General features: G+C 37.3%; 1 protein-coding gene across 5 annotated transcripts in view; it reads left to right on the forward strand.

Annotated features, from left to right (window-relative positions):
• The window catches only part of EML5 (EMAP like 5), a gene marked incomplete at its 5' end in the record, with an annotated part of 178982 nt that overhangs the window by 38613 nt on the left and 124530 nt on the right, over positions 1-15839 (forward strand). For all 5 annotated transcript variants that reach the window (XM_014591388.2, XM_027775491.1, XM_027775492.1 and 2 more), the window contains 3 exon segments: positions 2515-2700; positions 4984-5119; positions 6465-6666. In XM_014591388.2, coding sequence (XP_014446874.1) covers positions 2515-2700; positions 4984-5119; positions 6465-6666 — 524 coding nt within the window.

Consider the following 15839-nt stretch of genomic DNA (forward strand, 5'->3'; position numbering starts at 1 on the left):
CCTACAAATAAAATATTAGAATAGGAAACCAAGTAAACTAAGAGTTGTACATTCACAAAGTTATAAAATAGTGTGGTATATGGATAGAGTTGGCTTTGTGCCTTAGCTGTTTAAGGATGAGTCATTTTACCTTTTGGGTATTTTCCCATCTTAAAACTATGACTGCTGTTACCACCCTCAAAGAGTTGATGATTCAGTGGACATTGTATGTTCAAGTGCTTGTCATAGTGCTTCCCTGGTTAGCTCTCGGAAAGTATTATCTTTTCCTTTTTATAAATTTGATCTCTGATTTTACCTTAGCCTTGATAGTGACAGTTTACTTTGATTATGAAAGCTCTGGGTTTTATTTTATAAGTCTAATTCAAGTTTGAAGACCATAAAGTCAGTGGTGATACTCATTTTATACTTTCTTTTAAATCACTGGTGCATATTGGAAACACTTCTCTTCACTATCTGCTGTAACAGTTTCTGATAACAGTTAACTCCCAGTGAATAAAGTTTGGTATTCACATTCTTTCTTTTGATATCTTCACCTCCATCCATATTTTCTCCAGTGCATCTTTAACTGCTGTTACAATTCTAATTTTGATATTCTGCCATGAATTTGATAGCTAAATAGTACCAAATATTTTTTGACAAATATTCAATAGCAAAAGCTCTATGATAGACTTTAAGACATGTGATGTAGGCACTGTGAGGGTAAAAATATTTGACATGATACATACTTGATATATATTAAGTGCTTAATAAATTTTTGGTGATTAACTAATGAATAATGAGATCTTACTGGTGTTTGTATTGCAAATAAAGCTAAAAACCCCATTTTCAGATTTTTTTTAAAAGCTTGTCTTGTCAATTAAACCACACTATATTTTTATTGTGAGTTACATTTCCTTTGATAGAAGCAATGAATAATATGATAGTTCCCTTTGCAGGCAATATGTGTGAGGAAACTAAGTCCCAGAGACTATCTAGAACTGCAGTGTCTAATATAGTAGCCACCAACCACTTATAGTTACTTATTTAACAAATAAAAATAAAATTTAGAATTCATTTATTCAGTAACACTAGCAGCCACATTTCATATGTTCAAGAGCCTTATGTATCTAGTTGTTAATGTATAGGAAAGCATGTAAACCTATAGAATATTCTCATCATTGGATGGTGCTGATCTGGATTCTAGAGCAGTAGTTCTTAAATATCACCGAATGTCAAAATTATTTGGATATCTGGGCCTCTGTTATCAGAGATTCTATCTCAGTTTACCTCAGTTAGGAACCAGGCATTTTATTTTATTATTTCTCTGGGTAATTCTAAAGTAAAGCCAAGGATTAAGAATCATTGCTCTAGAAGAAAACACTAGATTCAAATTGAGATTTGTCAAAAGGAAGAGAACCAGCTATTTGTATGTACAGAAATTGTAGAACTTTTTACATTTCATAAATGGAAAGTTTTGGGACCAGCGGGTGGCATAATGGTTATGTCACTGGACTTTCACGTAGTTGACTGCAGTTAAGAGTCCAGGACACCGTGGCTTAAAACTCACACCGGGCATGTGTACGTGCATGCCCGAAATCCCGAGAGGAGAATGGAGGAGAAGGGATTGTGGTGTGGCTGTCCCTCTTCTGTGATGATTTCTCGCTTTCTGTCTCTGTCTCTCTAGCGAGCACACGTACCCTATGGCAAAAATCTCTTTAAAAAAATAAAAAAGAAGGGGAAAGTTTCATTTATTTAAGCACTCAGTTATTTGAATAAGCAAGTATCATAAATTGCAGTTCTTTGATATTTTGGGTTTTAAGATATAAGCATATAATAACATTATTTTGAATGATAATTTTCTTATTATAAAGTTGAATGCATTCTCTGGGCCTTCTTATATGGAGAACTGTTCTCTCTCTTTTTTATTTCTCTCTGTAAATGATGAAAATTCACATGAATTGACATAATAAAGCTGCCTAGTCATAAGGATTTATTTTTGACTTTCCTACTTTATTCCAAGAATGAATAAATTATTCCAAATGGACATCTATCTTATTTTAAGCTTTATATGCACAGAATGCTTAGTTTTGAAAATCTCAATGAGCGCATCATCTCAATCTCTCCTCCCCCCCCAACCCCTTTTACTGTTTTCATGAGATTGAACATTAGATCTGGTCTTTTTTTCCTATTTGGGTCTTATCTTCATTTTCATTGTTAACCATTCCCAACTTTTAACCTTAATTTCATATTGATTTTTCTAATAAACCTATAGAAAAGCATAGCATATTTTTAAAATAATCTGGTTCAACCTCCTTATTCTTACAGATAAGGACTGAAACCAGTGACTTATCTGTTATAACATAGCTTTTGCAACACTAGGATGAGGATGTAAACATTGAGTGCTATTGTATCATAAGGCAAATTCTTAGGTAATTTCTAGTCTGCTGCTCTACTATAGCATCAAAGTATTGGAAATGTTTTATTTAATTTTATAAACATTCTTAAGTAATTTGATTATTACTTTGTACCTTTTAGTTCTGGAGTTTATGCGGAAATGCTCTGACCCCGAAACGAGGTGTCTTTGGTAAGACAGGCGACCTTCAGACAATATTGTGCCTAGCCTGTGCGAGGGATGAATTAACATATTCTGGTGCACTCAATGGAGATATATATGTTTGGAAAGGAATCAATCTTATACGAACAATACAAGGAGCCCACACTGTAAGTATATTTAAATTTCTTAAATAGGTTGAGCTATTAACTACGTACCTTCTTGCCTCAGAAGAACAGACTACATAATATAGTAAACTGTCTCTAATCTGTTCAGTTACTTTAAATATGCTATTCTAATGGAATCAGTTTGTTTATTTATTTTTTAAATTTGCCAGACACACACACACACACACACAGAGAGAGAGAGAGAGAGAGAGAGAGAGAGAGAAAGGGAGAGAGCACCCCCTAAGTGGAATGGTCGTGCTACAATCCCTTCTCCTCCATTTCTCCATCCTGTTGGGATCCTGCTAAGATTTTGGACATGCATGCATGCACATCTAGTGTGTTTCTTAAGCTGCCAGGTCTGAAACTTGAACTACAGGGTTGACAATGTGGGATATAGTTGCCTTAACCACTAGGCCACAGAACCAGCCCTGTCTATTTGTTTTCAAGATTTCAGTGAAAAAAATCATGCCATTAGATACATGGATATTTATTAAATTAGTATAAGTAGTATCTTGTTAAAACCTTTGCTTTAGTATAGTATCTTTCTCAAAGCAATGTTGAAGGAAAGCTTATTGACTTTAACTTAAAAGTATTTTAGAATAACCACAGTAAAATAAAGCTAGTGCTCTTGAAGCTAATTTTTCTAGTGGGAAATTTGGGTGTACAAGTTCTAGAAAAAAAATAATAACTTAAAAACATAATATTGAGGGACCAGCAGATGGTGTAATGGTTATGTTGCTGGACTCCCATATGGACCCAGTTGCTAAAAGCTCAAATCAAAAATGCTAAAAGTCTTAACAATAGATTCTTTTCCCCTGATGAGGTAGCTTATTTATGTGAAAATCTCAAAATCAAATCCCATCCTACTCACTTAATGAACCAATATTACGGGTTTTTTGTTGTTATTGTTATTGTTAGATTTTTACTATAGGGGGTGTGTGCTTGCTGGAGAGAAAGAGAGACATAAAGCAAGAAATCACTCCCCCAGGGAGGGCGGCCACAGTGCAATCCCTTTTCTTCCATTCTCCTCTCTGGATTTTAGGCATGCATCCACACATGCCTGGCGTGAGTTTCAGGCCACCAGGTCCAGGACTCAAACCATGGTCAGCCATGTGGGAATTCAATGTCTTAGCCACCACACCATCTGCTGGCTCCAGAGTTTCATATATTTATTGGCCACTTGAGTTTTCTTTTCTATTAATTGATTTTCTTACCCATTGTACTTTTTAGAGGGGGGTTGTTGTTGAATTTTTTTCTTTATTCATTTGTATATTAGGGATATTAGCCCTTTGACAGTCATACATATTATAAATGTTTTCCCAGTCTGTTTATCTTTGCTTAGGTGTTTACTCATATAAAAAAAATTTAAACTTTTCTTGATGGCTATGAGTGACCTGCCACGCATTAAAAGGTCACTCACAGTCCCAAGGTACATAAATGCTGTTCTGATTTTTTTTCAAGCATCTCTGTTTTATTTTTTGCATTTAAAAAATTTTAAGTCCATGTATAATTCAGTTTTTGGTTTTTTTTTTTTTTGGAGAGACTTTTGCTATAGGGCGTGTGCGCTCTCCAGACAGACAGAGAGAGACAGAAAGCGAGAAATCACCCCCCAGGGGGATGGCCACGCCGCAATCCTTTCTCCTCCAGTCTCCTCTCGGGATCTTGGGCACGCACACACATGTGCCCGTTGTGCGTTTTAAGCCACCAGGTCTGGGACGTGAACCGCAGTCGACTATGTGGGAGTCCAGCGACATAGCCATTACACTAACTGCTGGACCCCTATAATTCAGTTTTATATATATGGTATATGGTTTAACTTTTTTTTTTAATATTATGCCCATATCATTAAATACTACCTTAGTTATAAATCAAGTTCCAGGACCAGAAGATGGCATAATGTTTACGTCACTGGATTCCCATGTAGTCAGCTGCATTTCAAGTCCCGGACCTGGCAGCTTAAACTCACACCAAGTGTGTGTGTGTGCATGCCCAAGATCTCGAGAGAAGAATGGAAGAAAAGGGATTGCAGTGTGACCATCTCCCCTGGGGAGTGATTTCTTGCTTTCTGTCTCTATCTCTCTCCGCCTTTCCAGTGAGTACATGTACCTTACAGCAAAAACCTCTCAAAAAAAAAAAAAAAAAAAAGTCAAGTTCCTGTGGATTTATATCTGGATTTTCTGATGGTTATTCCTATGTCATACCAAAATATTTTTAATGGGTTTCTACTTTCATATAATAGGTCTTCTTAAAAAGCATGTTATCACATTACTCTATTTCCTCTTCTAGGCAGGAATTTTTAGCATGAATGCTTGTGAAGAGGGCTTCGCTACAGGTGGCAGAGATGGCTGCATTCGTCTTTGGGATTTAACTTTTAAACCAATTACTGTGATTGATCTCAGGGAAACAGACCAGGGATACAAAGGTAATAACAAAACAGATATCTTCCTAATAGGCAAACTCTAAATGTACCAAGAATTGTCTCTTTTTTCCTAATAAAAATAAGTGAATGTTTTGTAAATTTAGATAAGATTAACATTTATCTCATCATGCCGCCATTCACTTATTTGAAATCCCTTCTGTAGAGGAGAAATTTTGCTTTGAAAGAGTTTAGGTTTACTGTTATATCTGATGTCTGTTATGATGGGACCTACCAAGAGATGTGACAATTAGTTACTTTGGTAACCATGAATTTTAAAAATATTTTACTATTACGGTGCTAAATAGTTATAACTATTATAATAAACTGTCCTAAAAAGTATGTTGATTAAGAGGACTCTTATGTTCATGGTGATTTATATGTGTGTAAATGTGTTTTTCTTTCATCTAAATTTCTCAGCAATCTAATGAATATTTTCCTTCTCAGAATTAAAAAAAATGTTACAATAAAATAGGATCTTTCACCATAAAAAAATTAATGTATTATTCACTGTAGAGATGTTATATTCCAGGAGTAGGATTAGAAGTTACACTGGTCTGTCTTTAGACCTTATTCCAATCACTTATGAGGTGTGTCATCTTAAGCTATTATTTTACCTCATCTATAAATTGAGGAGAGTAAGAATAACTAACTCACTGATAGGCTTAAATAAGTTAACATATATAAAATGTTTAGGAGAATGTTTAGCACATTGTAAGCGTCCAGTGTATATTACTGTTAATATATTTTAATTAATTTTGCTGCATGTTATTATACTGTAAAGCCTACAGAGTAGTTTGATGTTTTTTCTTATTTGATCGTCACAAAAACAATTTAAGGTCAAGGTACTCAATATATTTATATTGGCCATTTTATTCAGATGTGAAAATTGAGAAAAATGATGTCTTTCCCAGAGTTAAGTATGCAGAAAAAGTAAAGTTGTTTCTTCTTATTTATTTGATGAGCAGATAAAAGAAATGAAAAATAGGCCATTGAAATATCAGAGTATTACAAGAGAAAATGTAATTCTCAGAAGGTAGTTCCTGAGTTACTGCTTATTGAATGATATAGACTTACGTGTTACAAGACTGGCTGAGGAAGTTAGTCAACTCTGGCTAGAGTTGTCTAATAAGGACAAAGGGAGAGGAGTGTGCATCTGGGTAAAACTTAGGCATAGAAAAAGAGGAATAGTATTCCACATGGAAAACAATATGGACAACTGGAGAAAATGTAAATGTGAATGAAGAACTTGCAAATTTTTAAGCTCATATCTGCAATTTAAGAGGTACAAAATTTGATACAGATTTAGATTGACATCTTATTACACTAAACGCAGTTCATTTTTGACTAGGTTTGTCTGTGAGAAGTGTTTGTTGGCGAGGTGACCACATCCTAGTTGGAACACAAGACAGTGAAATTTTTGAAATTGTGGTGCATGAAAGAAATAAACCTTTCCTAATTATGCAAGGACACTGTGAAGGTGAACTCTGGGCACTTGCTGTCCATCCTACTAAACCTTTGGCTGTCACTGGGAGTGATGATCGTTCAGTCAGGTAAGCAAGCTGTAAAGTAATTGTATAGGTAGGAATTTATACTTGGATAATAAAGAAAAGGGAAATTTTGAATAAATACTTAAATATTACCAGCTTATGGCATTATAAATAAAGACAATAGGTTCTTAAAAATTAATAGGATTAATAATTTGTAATAAGATATTGGCTTTTTTCCTTTAAAAAAAAAACATACAGGATATGGAGTCTGTTTCATATCAGAATGTCTGCACTACCTCCACCCTTTTATGCCTAGAATATCCTCCTGTACAGAATCCTGTAATTTATTTGATCATTATTGATGGAAGCTTAGGCTCTTCCAGTTTTGTGCTATTAAATGCAGTGCTTGCAATGAGTATTATACATGTCTCATTTCATATATGTATAAATATGAATATCTCACTGATCAATTTTTAACAATATAAAGGGTGTAAGCATTTAAAAGTTTAATAGATATGCCTCGTACAGGCAGCAACAGTTTAATGTACTTATCATCAATGTACAACAGTGCCTGTTTTCTATATCCGTGCTAGCAATAATTATGACCTGAAAAGGGGCCAGCAGGTGGTGTGGTAGTTAAGGTGCTGGACTCCCACGTGGTCGACCGCAGTTGAAGACCCAGACCTGATGGCTTGAAAATCATGCCAGCTGTGCTTGCTTGCCCAAAATTCTGAGAGGAGACGAGAGAAGAAGAGACTGTAGTGTAGCCACACCCCTGGGGATGGTTTCCCACTTTCCCTCTCTGTCTCTCACTGGCAAGCACATGCACCCTATGACAAAAACCTAAAATAAATGTATGTATGTATATTAAAAATAGTTTGTTCTATTTTGAAAATATGTATCTCATATCAAGAAGTGTGGAGTATATTTTTATATGCTTAGGGGGCATTTGTATTTTCTTTGACCTATCTGTTCAAGATCTTTACCTATTTTCTATGAATTTGTGACCTTTTTCTCTAACTGATTTAAAATACAGTAGAATAATATGTAGCCACATATTACATAAATTAGCACTTTGTCTATGACAGAGATTCCAAAGTACAGTTTAAGGACCAGCAACATCTTCACTACTTTGGAACTTGTAAAAAAAATGCCAATTCTCAGCTTTTTCCAGGAACTCATATCAGAAATTCAGCAATTTGTGAATTTTGACAAGTCTTCTAAGGGATCAGAATGTATACTAAAGTTTGCAAACCATTGTCAATGATATGAAATATTTTTTCCAGTTTTTCTATTTTTTTCCCTCATCTCACCCGTATTTCAATTTGTACCTTTAAGAGAAAACACAAAGACCTGCCGGTGGCACAGAGGTTAAGACAGCTGGAATCCCACATGACTGAGTGATTCAAGTTCTGGACCTTAAATATATTCCAAGCACATATGCATACATGTCCAAAATCCTGGCAGGAGAATGGAGAAGAAGGGGAGTGCAGTGTGGCCATCCCACTCGGGGATGATTTCTCACTTTTCTTCTCCCTCTTTCTCTCTCTTCCTCTTCCTTCTTCCTTTCCATTTCTCTCTAGCTAGTGCTCACACCCTATAGCAAACTAAAAAAAAAAGAAAAAAGAAAAAAATGATAACTATAGACACCACCACAATACCTGTCCTGGTTATTCTATACCATTCCTTTAATATAATTAAATATCCAGTGTAGAAATACCCCTGGTTGTATCATAATTTTTTTTTGATTTTTAAAATTACAATTCAAATAAGGACTATATAGTGCAATTGTTGATATGTCTTTAAATTTCTTTCATTCTTTTTTTGTTTGTTTGTTTGGGGAGGTTTTTTGCTATAGGGTGCGTACGCTCGCCAGAAAGACAGAGAGACAGAGAGACAGAAAGCGAGAAATCATCCCCAGGGGGGATGGCCACACCGCAATACCTTCTCCTTCCTCCTCTCGGGATCTAGGGCATGCAAGCACACACGCCCAGCGTGAGTTTAAGCCACCAGGTCCAGGACTCAAACTACGGTTGACTACATGGGAGTCCAGTGACATAGCCAATATGCCAACTGCTGGTCCCTAATTTTTTTTTACTCTATAGCTTTTCCCCTGACCCTCTTTTTTCTTTCTTACAGTTTATTTGTTGAGGAAACAAAGTCTTCAAGGTGTAGCATCCCTGTATTCTAGATGTGGCTCATTGAGTGTATTTTTATGTGGTTTTATTTTCCTAATTAATTAACTAATTTGCCAGAGGGTGTATTCACTCTCCAGAGAGAGACAGAGAAAGCACTCCCCACGGAAAGTGGTCATACCATAATCTCTTCTTCATTCCTCCCTTCTTTCGCAATTTTGGGCATTTGTGCACATAAGCCTGGCCATATTTTTCAAGCCGCCATGTCTGGAACTCATAGTGTGTGATTAGTCATATGGGATTGAGCTCCTTTAACCACTAGGCCATGGGTTGGCTCCATAGTATATTTTAATACACCTTCTGTCCCCTGCATCCTATAAACTGATAGTTAGATCTAGAGGTTTAATGAGATAACAATTCTGAATTTTCACAAGGATATTTCCTTAGTGGTAGTCTGTACCTCTACTTGATGGTATGTAATGGTTAGTCTACTTTTGTGTTACATTAGCAGTTTTTGATGATGATTATCTAGTTTGGTGTTTATCAACCTTTTTTCATTGTCTCTTTCCTAATGAGACTTTTTAGACTTTTTTCACAATTATACTACTCCCTGTGAAATTTTAATATCACAGAAAACAGTAATACCTGCTTTTGTATTATGGCCCTTTAGAGGAAAACAAATGACTTATATTCTTTAAACTTTTTCACTTCTAAGAGCTCAGTTTTAGCTACTTTCAGGTTAATAGTGCCTTTGTTGAGAATGCATAATCTCCATCTATTGGATTGTTGGAAAAGTCGTGATTCATTTTAACATAGAAAAATGTCATGACTTCCACATAGAAAAATACATCATGGCAGGCCTCCTTGGGTGATCCAGCGCTTGGGACTTGGGAGCAACTTTGGAACTTTTGACACATTGCCTCCCACCGCTCCAGCAGTCTGGGCTTGCCCCACCTGCCAGGATACTTTTACCTGATCTGAGCAGGCCTCCTTGGGTTAATCTGCACTCACTTGAGGCCTGGGGATTACGTTGGGACTTTTAATACACCAACCTGCATGCCGCAACCCTTCACTGAATTGTATCTCCTTAGCTTGCTACTACCTCATCAAGAGCTGAATATTTGGTAGAGGAGCTGAAGTTACTCCTAATAGCTCTGATATGGGAGACAGAGCCTTCCTGGGAACTAAATAACCTTGGAACTAAGTGTGAAATTTCCTCTACCAGCACTACAAAATCTATTCTAATAAGTAGAAGAAAGTGAATACTGAATCAGATGACTAGAAACCAGGACAGATCTCAAAGAAACATGAGAAAACAAGGTGGTAACTCTCCCCCAGTCATAAGAGGGAAGTTCATAGCATTTAGTGCCCACAAGAAAAAAGCAAAAAGGTGGCAAATAAATAAACTAACAACACAACTCAGGGAACTATGAAAGACAACAAAAAAATCAAAAATATTCCAAGAGAAAGGAAATAATAAAGATTCAAGCGGAAATAAATGAACTAGAGAGTAAAAGAACTATACAGAAAATAAACAAAATCAAAAACTGGTTCTTTGAGAAGATAAAGTTAAGTTAGTTAAATTAATCAAAAAGAACAGAGAAAGGAACCAGATAAATCAAATCAGCAAGGAAAGGGACCAGCAGTTAGCGTAATGGCTATGTCGCTGGATTCCCACGTAGTTGACTGTGGTTCACATCCTGGACCAGGTGGCTTAAACTCACGCTGGGCGCGTGTGCATGCGTGCCCAAGATCCCGAGAGGAGAATGGAGGAGAAGGGATTGCAGCGTGACCATCACCCCTGGGGGGTGATTTCTTGCTTTCTGTCTCTCTGTCTCTCTCTGTCTGGCAAGCGCACGTGCCCTATAGCGAAAAACCTCTCAAAAAAAAAAAATCAGCAAGGAAACAGGTGTTATTACAATAAGTAAAACAGAAATTCAAAATATCATCAGAGAATACCCTGAGCAACTAAGTGCCAACAAACAAAAAAACTTAGATAGATGAATACATTTCTGAACATGTATAACTTACCAAGATTGAAACAGGAAGCAATAGAAAGTCTGAATGGACCCATAATAAGCAATGAAATTGAATCAATAATAAATAGTCTCCCAACAAGGAAGAGCCCAGCTCCTTATGACTTTACTTCTGAATTCTCCAAACCTTTAAAGAAGAACTAACTCCAGTTCTCCTTAAATATTTCTAAAAATCAAAAGGAAGGAGCCCTCCTGATTTCATTCTATGAAACCTCCATCATCTTAATTCCAAAACCAGACAAGGACATGACAACAAAAGAAAACTTCAAGCCCATATCCCTGATGAATTCGGATGCAAAAATTCTCAACAAGATACTAGCAAATCATATTCAGCATATTAAAAATTAGACATCATGACCAAGTAGACTTTATTCCAGGGATGCAAGAATGGTTCAACCTATGCAAAACAATAAATGTAATACATCACATTAACAAAGGGAAAGATAAAAAATATAATCGTATCAATAATGCAGAACAAGCATTCGAAAAAATACAACATCCTTTCATGATTAAGACTTTCAGCAAATTCAGCGTAGAAGGGACATTCAATACAATTAAAACCATCTATGAAAAACCCATAGCTAACATCATACTGAATGGAACAAGACAAGGCTGCTCACTTTCTTTACTCCTTTTTAACATAGTATTGGAAATTTTAACCAATGCAGTTTGAGAGTCAATTAAAAAGCATCCAAATAGGAAAAGAAGAAGTGAAATTATCTCTATTTGCAGATGATATGATGCTACATATAGAAAATCTAATAGAATTTACACACACACACACACACACACACACAAAAAACCCTCCTGGAAGTGATAAATGAATATAGTAAAGTGGCAGGATACAAAATCAACATACAAAAACCTATACCATTTTTATACACCAATAGTGGACAAACAGACAGAATTGAAGAAAGATATCCCACTTACAATAGCCACAAAACCAATAAGATATCTAGGAATAATTATGGAAACACTAGAAAAAAAGACATTGAAAATGATACAAAAAAGTGAAAAAACATTCCATTTTCCTGGATTGGAAGAATTGATATAATAAAGATGTCAATCCTACCCAAATTAATCCACAAATTTAATGCAATCCCAGTCAAACTACCAGAGATCTTCCTCACAGAAATACAAAAAGCAGTCACAAAATTTGTCTGGAAGCATAAAAGGCCTTGTATCGCCAAAGCAATACTGTGCAAGGGGAATAAAGTAGGAGGTATCTCACTTCCCGACCTCAGAACATATTACAGAGTTTATTGGTAGAGGAAGCAGAGAATCCCAGAGAGCACTGAGCAGCCCCACCGCTGGCCTAGTTACCATCACAGCCCAGGTGGAGCCACAGCTGCCACAGCTGGCCCCAGTCACCACCACCTTAACCATGAGCAGCCAAGCTGAGACCCAGCAGTCACCCGCTGCCCGCCACCTGCTGCCAACAGTGCTGCCAATGCCAAACCAAGGAGAGTTGGCTCAGGTGGCCTCAAATTAGCCGTAGGCAGGCACAAGAAGGTCATTGCAAGAAGATTTTGGGATCAGTAAAATGGTTCGGTGTAAGAAATGAATATGGTTTCATCACCAGGAATGATACCAAGGAAGATGTTTTTGTATACCAAACTGTCATAAAGAAGAGTAACCCCAGGAAGTACCTTCACAGTATATGAGATGGAGACACAGTGGAGTTAGATGTTGTTGGAGAAAAAGAGTACGGAAGCAGCAAATGTTACAGGCCCTGGTGTTCCAGTTCCAAGGCGGTAAATATGCAGCAGACAGTAACCATTATAGATGCTATTCACGTTATAAGGGTCCTCCACGCAATTAACCAGCAAAATTATCAGAATAATGAGAGTGAGGGAAAGAAGAAGGGATGGAGAGTGCTCCTGAAGACCAGGCCCAACCACAGGCAAAGATTCCCCCTTACTACACACAGAGACCCTATGGACGTGGACCACAGTATTCCTCCCTCCTCTTGGGATTTTGGACATGTACTTACACGTGCCTGCCATGTTTCTCAAGCTGCTATGTCTAGGACTCAAATGGCGAGGTGAGCCATGTGGAACCCAGCCGTCTTCACCACCACACTGCAGGCTGGCTTATCTATGCTATTTCTATATAGAGAATTCCCCTCATAAACTATTTGCTTATCCTGAGTACAATTTGTACAGGAAAGGCAGAATAGTACTTAATTTTTTTCCCTGCATTTAATAGTTTTAAAAATAATCAGTTGGTTCCTGAGAATCCTTTATATGAAATGTTCACATTTCTTGCCATTTTTTCTTAAAACCTTTTTCTTTACATTTAGCATTTCTTTATATATGAGGGATCGTCAAAAAGTTTATGGGAAATACATCATTTAAAAAACTATGCATTAAAAAAACTATGCATAAATGACAAAAATGTTGCACCAAAATAAACTTGTATCTTAATTTCATTTTTATGCTAACTTTTTGAAGTCTCTTTGTATTACAGCTATTAAGCCTTTATCTGTGATTTAAATTGGAAATAATGTTTACCAGTTTGTTACTTTTCTACTTTATTGAGGTTGTTTTAAGTAATGCAAATTTTTGATAATTTTGTTTTAATTAGATGCATTTATTATTTTCTTTCATAACATTATTTTTTATCATAGATAGTCTCTAAAATTAATTTAAATTTTTTCTAATATATAAGGCTTTTTTATTTTTTATTATTTTTAACTCCCGATCTGTATAAAGGTTCTTTTGGTGTAAAGAATGAGGTAGGGAATGCAACCTAATTTTTTCCAGGGAACTATAGAATATTTTCTGGTATCCTGATCAGTCATACCACTTTTATCATTGTTCCATTCCATTCTATTTTTTAGAGACAGATTTTTGCTACAGGGTGTGTGCACTTGCCGGAGAGACAGAGATAAACAGAGACAGAAAATGAGAAATCACCTCTACCCCGACCTCCCCCCGGGGGGTGGGAAGGACAACCACAGCATATTCCCTTCTCCTCCATTCTCCTCTCAGGACTTTGGGCACACACACACACGCACCCAGAGTGAGTTTTAAGCCTCTGAGTCCAGGACTTGAACCACGGTCGACTACATGGGAGTCCAGCAACGTAATCATTGTGCCATCTGCTGGTCCTTTGTGCCATTCTGTTTTATGAGGGTAAGAGATGCCACAACACTGTGTCTGTATGAAAACTACTTGTGGTGGCACTTTACTTTTGTGCTTTGCTAGGAACTTTTTTTTTAAGAGAGATTTTTGCTATAGGCATGTACACTTGCCAGAGAGACAGAAAGTGAGAAATCAGCCCCCAGAGGGGATGGCCATGCCACAATCGCTTCTCCTGCATTCTCCTCTCAGGAGAGCATGCACACACACGCGTCTTCCTTGAATTTTAAGCTGCTGGGTTCAGGACTTGAACCACGGTGGGTGTCCAATGACATAAGCATTAAACTATCTGCTGGTCCCTGTGTTTTATTATGTTTTTGAATGAGAAAGAGAATGCACATGTGCAGGAAGGGAAGTGGAAGAGGAATTTTTTTTGGAGAGGATTTTGCTATTGGGAATGTGCTCTCACCAGAAAGACAGACGGAAAGCAAGAAATCACCCCCCAGGGGGGATGGCCATGCCGCAATCCATTCTCCTCCATTCTCCACTCAGGATCTTGGGCACACATGCACACACGCTCGGCATGAGTTTAAGCCACCAGATCCGGGACTCAAATTGCGGGCGATTACATGGGAGTCCAGCGACGTAGCCATTATGCCACCTGCTGGTCCCACAAAAGAGAAATTTTTGACAGGCTCTTACTACATAGCAATTCTCTGTGCCCTAGCCACCTAGTTACCTAGGATCACAGGCATGAATCCAGCCTGTTAAAGTTGGTCCAGGAACCAAACCTGAGCCTCCCTTGTGGCCTCAGCTCATGCAGTGGTGCCAACACACCTGTGCAGCTAGGCCAGGAATTGTTTAATAGTTACTTTCTTTGTAGGAAAACTATTACCAGCTGCTGTAGTTACTGAAGAAAGAACAGTTGGTCCTTTAAAAAGGAATTGCTCAAACTTCTGTTTCTGGTATTGGTGGATAATTGAAAGGCTCATCTAATGAAAACAACTAAAAATGCTGGTTAAATTTTAAATCACTTGAAAAGCTACACTGAACTGACAAGATAGGGAGGGACTGTCTAGTCAATTTGTAAAGAAAATAGGAATGTAGGAGCATCCATGGGCCAAAGGCACTTTTATCTTGAGGGCATGTTTACATTGGGTGAACTTGAGCTTTGCTGATGGCATACCCTTTAGATACAGGAGGTAGAAAAAACTCAGGGCCTGCCAAGAGAGTAGTCTGACATACAATCATAGGTTCACCTCCAGAAAAATTTGCTACAGGTTTATATAGGAATGGAGATTTGCTTAGTTTAAGGTTTTTTTTAAAAAAATTATTTATTACCATAATTATTCTATTTGGACAGAGAAAGAGAAAGCAAATCACCAGGTCCAGGAGTTGAACTGTGGTCAGCCTTGTGGGAATCCAACACTCTAACTATACGCCACTTGCTGGCCCCTATTTTAAGTATTGATAGTATAGGACAGGTATAGAGTAATTTGTACTTTTTTTTTTTTTGGAGAGGTTTTTGCTATAGGGCGTGTGCACTCGCCAGGCAGAGAGAGACATAGAGACAGAAAGCGAGGAATCACCTCCCAGGGGGGATGGTCACGGCGCAATCCCTTCTCCTCCATTCTCCTCTCGGGATCTTGGGTATGCACGCACACGCGCCCGGCGTGAGTTTTAAGCCACCGGGTCCGGGACACGAACCGCAGTCGACTACGTGGGAGTCCAGCAACATAGCCATTACACTAAGTGCTGGTTCCCAGAGTAATTTGTATGATTTAAACAGCCTTGATTTTCATCTAAATGACTACAACAGTTACAGATTTCCCATGTGAATTTAGGTCAAATTCATTAAAAAACAAATTAGGTCTGTAGCAAAAACTGATTTCCAAAGCCATTCAGTGTTAGTGGTTGAAGGCATTTATCTTTTTTTTTTTTTTTTTTTTTTTTGGGGTTTTTTTCCTTCTGGGGTTGGGCCC

This window comes from Tupaia chinensis, unplaced genomic scaffold (assembly GCF_000334495.1).
Source record: "Tupaia chinensis unplaced genomic scaffold, TupChi_1.0 Scaffold000568_1, whole genome shotgun sequence".
NCBI lineage: Eukaryota > Metazoa > Chordata > Mammalia > Scandentia > Tupaiidae > Tupaia > Tupaia belangeri.